This window comes from Canis aureus, chromosome 26, assembly GCF_053574225.1.
Source record: "Canis aureus isolate CA01 chromosome 26, VMU_Caureus_v.1.0, whole genome shotgun sequence".
Taxonomy (NCBI): domain Eukaryota; kingdom Metazoa; phylum Chordata; class Mammalia; order Carnivora; family Canidae; genus Canis; species Canis aureus.
In genome coordinates, this window is record NC_135636.1 from 18,120,246 (window position 1) to 18,130,013 (window position 9,768).

Sequence of the window (9,768 nt, forward strand, 5' to 3'; positions counted from 1 at the left end):
ATGTCAAATGCCTTTTTCATGGTTTAAATACAACTGTCTTCTCTATGTTCAAAACATAAAACTGTGGGTGTTTTTCTCATCTGCCCTTAGGTAGGAACCACCAAATTTGGCAATTAAAAAAAAAAAAAAAAAAAGAAGAAGAAGTTCTAAACTCCAGAATGCTAAGATTGTCCTGTGTACCTAAATGGCAGAAATCTCACTGAAGTTGTCTTTAAAAGGCAAATGAATATGCTGTATATTAATTAAATTGAATTTAAATAAAATAAAACATAAAAAAACAATTTTTTAAAAAGCAAATGAAGACCATTAGCAAAAACTTGGTAACTCGGCAGTTCACTCTAAATCTATTGGCAGGGGATTCCTGGGTGGCTCAGCGGTTTAGTGCCTGCCTTTGGCCCAGGGCGTGATCCTGGAGTCCTGGGATCGAGTCCCACATCGGGCTCCCTGCATGGAACCTGCTTCTCCCTCTGCCTGTGTCTCTGCCTCTCTCTCTATGTCTATAATAAATAAATAAAATCTAAAAATAAATAAATAAATGAATAAATAAATAAATAAATAAATAAATCTATTGGCATTATTGGCATTATAAACCTTCAAAGTTTACAAATATCATATTAATTTATAAGTGGGTGTGAATTATAAACCTTCAAAGTTTACAAATATCATATTAATTTATAAGTGGGTGTGAATCTGTTGGGTCCCCTGGACACACATTTCAGAATGTTCTCCTTGCCTGAGATAACCACTGGATTGTGCCTGACAGGTGGACATCTGGTCCCTTGGGATCATGGTGATAGAAATGATCGATGGCGAACCCCCCTACTTCAATGAGCCTCCCCTCCAGGCAATGCGGAGGATTCGGGACAGTTTACCTCCAAGAGTGAAGGACCTACACAAGGTGAGAAGCAGTATCTATTGCTGAAGTTCAAAATCATTCTTAGATTTTTTTCAATCTCTCTGTAGCTTCAAAGAATGGTATATCCAGGAGTAGATCCTGGTTTATGGGCATGGACTTTGGAATTAGAATCACTTGGATTCAAATCTCTGCTCTTCCTATTCACTCAATGGGCAAAGGACTCAGCCTCTCCATCTCTGAAGTTTGTCTGTAAAATGGGATGCAACTGGGTCCTCTGTTGAAGGGTTGGCTAGAAGAGTCAATCAGACAAGATTTACCTTACTCCAAGAGAATTACCTCGACGAGCACCTATGACATACTGGGGACTATTCTAATTACTGGGGATATTGCAGCATAAGACATCAGATTTCCTGACTCTCATAGAGCTTGTGTTCTAGTTGGGTTGGGGAGGCAGATGGTAAACTACAAACAAATGGATAAACAAAATCATTTCAGAGAGTGGAATATGCTATGAAGTAAATCACACATTGTAATGCAATGGAGTATGCAAGAGAGTGGATTGGAAGTTTGTTTAGGTTGAAGGGTGAAAGAAGCCCTTCTGGGGACAGAGTATCTGAACTGGAATAGGAATACAAGGAAGGAGTAAGGTATGCAAAGATCTGGGAGACAAATGTCTGAGGCAGAGGAAACAATAGATGCAAAGGCCTTCTGCCAAGATGAAAAGCTTCTGTGGCTAGCAAAGTGAGCCAGGGGAAAAGGCAAGACATGTCAGAGGGGTAGGCAGGGGCTAGATTGTACAGGGCAATGAAGGGCATGATTAAGGGACCAAGTAAGATCTTTCCTGTTTTCCAAGGATTGCCACGTAGGGTCAAGCTCAGGAAATAATGGTGCTGAGTCAAAGAACCACCACCCTGGGAACTGCTGATGGGAGTGAAGGGAGAGGGCTTACTGGGAGGGAGTAGCCATTTCCACAGGATCATATAAACACTGACACCACACACACCTCCCCTCCTCTCTGCGTTATAGCATTGAGAGGAAGTGAGGCTGCCTTTTAGGGGAGAATTACCCTCTCCCCTCACCCCTAAATCTTAGAGAAGAACCCCAGTAGAATCACTCCTATAGTTGTGTGACCTTGCAAGAAGACAGGGACTGCTTGAACTGAACAGATTAAAACTTTAATATCATTGGACTAAGTTTAGATAATTAAAAGTGAGTAAAAAAGCATGGTATCAAAATAGTCTCACACCCAATAGAGATGGTGTGTTGCTCTTCCAAGTCACATACAAGAGCAGCCTTAATCCTAATGGTCAGAAACTAGACACCAAGGTTGTTTTCCAAATAGATAAATTATATGTGGTACAATTTAACAGTGAGGGCACACAGCAATGAAAAGATTAAAGCTTTTACTACACGTATCAGAGATGAAGCCCACAGACATGATGTTGAGTGAAAGAAGCCAGACAGAGAAGAATTGACAGTATATGAGTCCATTTATGTAAAAGACAAAAGATACAAAATTCATTTATGCTACTAGAAGTGAGGTGAGTGGTGACCCTTTGCAGGGAGATGTGTATTAACAGGAAGGGGGCCCGAGGTAACCCCCTGCAATGGCAGAAATGTTCTGTATTCTGATGGGTCTAGAGAGTAAATAGGTGTAAATATGTATACTATGTAAGACATACACTTAATATTCATGAATTTGAATGTATGTAAGATATACTTCAAAAAGTAAATTACAAGAAATTACAGGAAAACATGGTATCTGTGTCAGATATCCTTATAGAACTTTGTTTGTTTTCAAGAAGGGGGAGTCCACAAAGCCTAGATGGTTGCTATTGTTATAAAAATAAAAATATTCCATGTTTGTACCATACTTCATCAGACGTGTGTGACTGGTGCCTATAAATAGTAAGCACTTCATAATGCATTCTTCCCATTATTTAATTTAGCAAACCAATTGTCATTCTTCATTGCCCTATCATTAGCTCCTATTATTTCAAACCTGAAGAAGGTAAAAAAGTGCTCGCTTCAATAGCACGTACACTGAAGAAGGTAAAGAAAACAGCATATGTTAATAAAGTCAGCACCTGCTTTTGCATCCATAACTTCTTTCTTCTCAAGCTGACTTTCCAGAATTTTATGTTGTTTGATAGAATGACTTAACTGAGAAGTGGCCAGAAAACCACTTTAGGGAAACTGGGTTGGGTTTCTGTGTTAGTCCTCAGGCTGGGATCTTGTGTTCTCACAGGTTTCTTCAGTGCTCCGGGGATTCCTAGACCTGATGCTGGTGAGGGAACCCTCACAAAGAGCCACAGCCCAGGAACTCCTTGGACATCCATTCTTGAAACTGGCAGGTCCACCATCTTGCATCGTTCCCCTCATGAGACAATACAGACACCACTGAGCAGAGGATTCATATAGGTGGAAGAGCTAGATGAGGACATGAGAATAATTCAGGAGAATATGAAGAACATGAAAAAAGGCCTGTGTACTCTAACCAGCTGGTCGGTGGGACAATGTGATGACAGGCAGGGTTCAACATACCAGGGCATCTTCTTGTGTCTTAAACAGGCATCTCTCCACTGACAGCTGGCGTGGTCATTTGGAACATGGCTTTAATAAGTCATTATTATATTTTTCAGCCCTTTGTCCAGCAAATCAGAGAAGGACTCAGTACAAACTCCGTTATGACATATCCTAGCCACATGCAGGGTAACGCATAGGATTTTCTATATTGAAAGAATACTTTTCTGGCAAAAAAAAAAAAAAAAAAAAAAGAAAGGAAAACAAAAAGCACTTTTTTCTTAATGGTAGCAGTGTAATGTATTTTGCAATGAATTTGTAATTTTTCTGTACTATAGTTTTGATAATTTATAGTACTTTGATGTCACGTAGCCATAGTATCAGTTGAAGTAATACTTGTTTACTAGCAAGAGTTTGAACAAAGCCTTTCCTACTTTTTTATCCCTTTCAGAGAACCAACGATTCTTTAGGAACTTTGAATACTGAATGACTCTCAATCACCGTCAGCTTTAGTAGAATATCTTTCTTATCTTAACAAGTGTCTTATGTGATGGAGGAAGAATTAAGAGTGATGGTGATAGAGGTGCAGATTTCATTTATCCAACCAAAAATAATAAAATTTGAGCCACAGGAGGCCACCAAACTACTCCTTGGGATAAAGCTAAATATTCAGAAAAATCAAATTTTCCTTCAAGGCTATTCATCACAGGCCAGTGAGGTTTGCACAGTGAGGTGTTCCCCACAGTGCCCTTTCTCAAATGGGTATGACGTCTCCGTGTGGCCAAATTTCCCATCAAGGGAACAGTTTCAGCACTAGGATCATTGGACTCAGTTCCCCAAATTGAATGTGTAAGTAAGACTGTGAGAATTCCAGTCTCACCAAGGGAAAGGAGAGAGAACAGGGCAAGATGTTTGGTTTTGTTTGTCATTGTTTTTAAAACTGTTTGCTAGCACACCAAACTCTTGTCTGTATTTACCTTCGTACCACAGTATTAATTGCTATTGTTCATGTATTGTGCTGGAAGTCAGGACTGACTCTAGAGGATGAATTAGGAAGGGGTGTTTTACCAGGTGTGCTCTGACTTCAGTTGTGACCATGTTATAATGTGTTTCCGACATAGGGGAGTTGTGCTGCTGACTAGGTCTTCTTGAATGTTGATAAAAATGAATGACTACTACAATACATTTTGTGTTGCTTGTTGGATGAATTTGCATGTTAACTGTAGGCCAATATAGATTTGCCTTTAAAAACTCTGGAAGAGCTACATAGTCATCATTAGTTTCAATTAATTATGCATCAGAAAAAAAGCCATTTGTTACCAAACTGGAAAACCGGAGGCTTTTCTTAATGATGTTACATACTGTAACAAATAGGAATTTAAATCTGTGAAAATGCTCTCTGGTTGCTCTAAGCATAATTAAGAATTTTTGTAATTAATAGGTTGCTAATTATTTATTATAGCTAAAAAGGGGAAAAAAAGGCATAAAATGACCTTCTACAGATTAGATTTTCAGTTTCTCCCCCAAACTGGAAATGTCTCACCATGAATGGGATCTATAATTTTGTTTCATAAAACACAACAAATCAATGTTTTATGTAAAGTATTAAAATATTAATATAAATATGTATGAATAAAAATTTAAATGCAGAAAATGACCGTCCTAAAAGTTCATGGTACAGATTGTATTAATTTAACCAGGACTATGTAGAAGTAGAAAGCAAAAGAAAATCTTTTTTTTAATGAGAACAAATATTAAAAACCATTGCAGAAAATTGTGGATTTTGGATTCCAAACATTTTCAACAGTGTAATGGAAATTTTTCTGTAATTTTCTTATCACTGGGTATTTTATAAATATTCATTGAGTTTACCAAAAGTTACTGTAGCTTAAAAGGTTTTGTGAGCACTAACTATTGGCAGAAACTGCACTTGCAAATAAAAATAAATGTTTGCCTTTTTCCCATCGTGTTATTAGAAAATCCAGTGATTTCCTGAATTTATTTTCTTGAGTAACCAAGAATGGTTTCCTTATGACTTTGGGGAATGCAAATGAGTTAGAATAAAGTTAGATGTAACATCATAATGACATGAACTAAAGATAAATATTCCCATCCCCAGAGGTCACAAACAGTGCAAGACTGTGGCAAAGATACCACAACTGATTTTTTAAAATTACTAAATTCTGGAAAGCCACATGCAAGGAAAGCCAGATTGATAACTGAAGACTCTCACTTCACTTCCCTGTTTCAAAGATGCTGAACTGGTCGGAAGACTTTTGCCGACAAAAGACATTAAAAGGAGATTATTCTGGATTAGAGCAGGTGTAGTGAAGGCTCTCTGGTAAGACTGGAAGACAGTATTGGGTGTCTCCTCTTTTTGGGGGACCAGGGAGTCATTAACATTTATCTCATGATGTTGAGAGTGATGCTTGTATATCAAGAGTTCATTTCTTGGGGTGTGTAGGTGGCTCAGTAAGTTAAGCATCTGATTCTTGATTTCAGCTTAGGTCATGATCTCAGGGTCATGGGATCAAGCCCCATGTTGGGCTCCGTGCTCAACTCAGAGTCTGCTTGACATGTTCCCCTTCCTTCCCCTGCTCTCTCTCTCTCTCTCAGATAGATAAATAAAATCTTTTTTTTTTAAAGAGTTCGTTTCTTAACCTGGAAATTTCAGAGGGTGGAAACCCTCAGGAAATAGCCTGAGAAAGCAGGCCAAGAAAGGATGGGCCATGTGCCAGGGAAGAGAAAGATGGAAGCATCCCCCCACCCCCACCCCAGGCAGGAAGTCACTGCAGGAAATGGAAGAAGGTACCAGGTCCCTTTGTCTGTGATGGGCCATGGAGAGGGAAAAGGGAACAGGTCAAACCACTTAACCAAGTAATGAGATGCCTAACTATGAAAGCACATTGGAGGCATGCACCACAGGGGAACTAAAGGGAGATAAGGCAAATTTTCTGCTGGGGGAAAGGGTCAGGGTGGAGCTGAACCTTACTCTAAAATCTACATGTACCATCTATAACTAAGACCACTCTCCGTAGCAGAGGTTGTAGCCTTAAGACTGACACAAATGACATTCAGGCATCTCCCCTTCTTCCCACAGCATCTTTAAGGCAGCGGACTGCAGCCAGCTTTTTCCTGGACCCTCCCTTCCAGGTTGCTCCCCATATATTTGGGCCATATGTTAGTGTGAGACCCCCATGGTTTGGGGGAAGGATCTAGAAGAAAAAAAAGGATAAGAATGCATACCATATCTCCTGCCACTACCTATCTACTGCTGTCTCTTTTACTAATATAAGCTTAGCCCAAGCAAAAGAGAAGGGAGTAATTTTGAATTAGAATGAGATTGATTTTTTTTAATGGATTAGACAGATGGAATCAGACTGAGTTATGGTTTTATCCCCATTACCCACTGGGAAGAACCCACTCAGTAGCAATTACTGAAAAAATAAAATCATTCCACGAAGTTAACAACTCAATGAATTCAGATTCTTTGGTCAAACCAGTCAAATGAATAGCACTGTGTCATCAAAGAAACGGTAATGAGATTCCAGGCAGAGAAAAAATCAATGCAGTCTGAAGCAGGTACAAAATGTACAAGCAGGAGCAGTTCTGTGTAAGTGACACGATGTAGTACAAATCCAAATTGTTCATGAAAGTCGGCCAACTTGAGCCTTCACATGTGTGCATTTTCAGTTGTATTTCCAGGTCAAATAAATATATTACCTTAGTGTGGATTCTGTCAAAAGGAGAAACTAAGAAACTTAGATACAAGTATTTTGTTTGGGAGGTGATCCCAGAAAGCTCACTCCACATGGCCGAGGGAGAAGTGAGAATGAAGAAGGGAGAAAAAAAATTTTCAAAAGTCCTTTTTAATGAATGGCTTATGAAGGGGGGTGGGGGCTGGTAACTGGGGCTTGGCCCCACTGAAGACTTTCTGGGAAAAACACTGTAGGATTGTCCTCTTAGGGGTGAAGATACTTGGTTATTTATCCACCATCTCCTACGCCTCATTGGTTCAGAGTTGCTCCAAGGACATCAGCTCTTAAATGTCTATCTTGCCTTGTATACGGACAAAGTTTGTTCCCTTTGGCAAAGAGAGGGTGAGGATGGGAAGCCTATATAGAAACTGTCAGCAAATGGCCTCCAAGAAGGGCTGAGGGAATTTGGGCGAGACCCTGACAATATCTCCTACATAAATAGATCTGATGGAGGACAAAATGAGAAGCATTGGGTTGCCAATTTCTGGATCAAAATACACTGTTTTAAAAGCAAAGGGACTCCTTATCTTGAAAGGTTTGCCCACTTAGCAAATGCTTTGGTAAGTGTGTCTCATCATTGTCATTGAAAAAATTTAAAGCTAAAAAGACTACAAGATCTTATATGATCCATCTTAACTGAACTAACAAGTCTCCCCAAGTTAGGCAATGTCTGTACATTAATCATACTACCTGCTAGACCACACACACACACAGAGAGAGAGAGAGAGAGAGAGAGAGACTTCAGCTCTTAGGGCAGAGATTTTTACCTATTTTATTCACTGGTGTGTCCTTATCACCCAGACCAGGGTCCAGAAAACCCATGGCCAGTCAGTGCTAACAAATACTTGTTATGTCATTGGTTGTAGGAGTCTTTGTGAATCCTTCCCCAGCAGGCAACCTGACAAGCTCCGTCACTTTATTTTTTATTTTTTGAGATAATTGACATATTAAGTTTCAGGTGTACAACATGATTTGCTATACGTGTATGTTGTGAAATGATAAGTCTAGTTAACATCTATCAACACACATACTTACAATTTTTTCCTTATGAAAACTTTGAAGACTTATGCGTGGCAACATTCAAATATGTAATACAGTATTATTAATCATAATTACTATGCTGCACATTATCTTACAGGACTTATTTATTTTATAAAAATAAAGTCTGTACCTTTTAACTCCTTCATCCATTTCACACACCCCGTATCCCCTACCTCTGGCAACCACCAATCTGTTCTCTATGTCTATCATCTTGGGATTTTTTTTTTAACTCCACAGATGAGTTTTTGTCTTTCTCAGTCTGATGTATTTCACTAAGCATAATGCCTCCATCCATGTTGTCTCAAAAGGCAGGATTTCCTCCCTTTTTATGGCTGAGAATGGTGTGTGTGTGTGTGTGTGTGTGTGTGTGTGTGTGTGTGTGTGACACATTACATTTCCTTTATCCATTCACCTATTGTTGGACACTTGGGTAATTTCTGGACGTTGACTATTGTAAATAATGCTGCAATGAACATGGCTGTGCAGGCATCTTTTCAAGTTATTGTTTTTATTTCCTTGGGACAGACAAGTAGGATTTCTGGATCATATGGTATTTCAATTTTAATTTTTTGAGGAATGTCTATAGTCTTTTACATAGTGGTTACACCAATTTACATTCCCACCAACAGTGCACAAGAGTTTCCTTCACATCTTTGCCAACACTTTTTATTTCTTATCTTTTGGTAATAGCCATTCTAACGGGTGAGGTGATATAAATGTCACTTTACCTGACAACTGAAATAGCCATTAGCCCGGAGTTTTTAGTCTAATTTTGTACCCTGGACCCTCTTGGCTGTGGACTCTTCAGGAAACTGTCATTAAACGCATAAAGTAAGATACAGAGGGAACCAACTGAAGTATAGTTATCAAAATATTTTAATTTTGTAGTTATAATGTATTAAATAAAAAATCCTGTGATGGGTCTAATAACTATTATAATTTCAAAGGAATGAGTATATGTGATTTTTTGAGGTATCTCCAACAGGTGTAATGTGGTGATTTCTACTGATGACACAGTTCTTGCTTATACTATAGTAGTTTGGTGCCTATGTTCATAATTGAAGGAAATGCTACCTTTCCTTTGAGGTTGGTAAAAACTAAAGGTGTAATTTTTTCCCATCCCAGTCCATGGACTCTGATATCTCCCCCACCCCTATAAATTAACACCTCCCCCCCACCCAGCAGTGGTTTACTGGACAGGGTAGGGGGAGGGGAGTCCCTGCATAGAAACATACTTTGAATTCATAATAAACTGGTGTGGAAAACTGTGGATGCCAGGTTAAAAATCCCTGCATCAGTACCTTTGGCTCTTTTCTGAACTCGGATGGTAGGTGAACTTTGAATGCGCACGCTAAGAATTGGGCTGGAAAACATGTCATTAATACTAGCTTTTATGGAGCATTTCCAGTGTGCCAGGTATTGTGCTAGGGACTTAAATGTACTGTCATGAATCTTCAAATAACTTTGCAAGGATAGAGGCGTAAACTGCATTTTCAGATGAGAGAGCCAGAGAAGCCCTATAATGTGGCTAATGTTGCAGGTAGGCTGAAAGCAAAGGCTTTTTCAGCAGTTCTCATACTGCTGCATCAA

The 9,768-nt window shown here is 39.1% G+C and overlaps 1 protein-coding gene across 2 annotated transcripts in view; it reads left to right on the forward strand.

The window, feature by feature from the left end:
* PAK5 (p21 (RAC1) activated kinase 5) overlaps positions 1-5,359 on the forward strand; it is a 282,738-nt gene extending 277,379 nt beyond the window's left edge. For both annotated transcript variants that reach the window (XM_077872226.1, XM_077872227.1), the window contains 2 exons: positions 764-898; positions 3,105-5,359. In XM_077872226.1, coding sequence (XP_077728352.1) covers positions 764-898; positions 3,105-3,260 — 291 coding nt within the window. In that variant the 3' untranslated portion in view covers positions 3,261-5,359. The remainder of the gene's footprint in view (positions 1-763; positions 899-3,104) is intronic.
* The last annotated feature ends 4,409 nt before the right edge of the window (positions 5,360-9,768 follow it).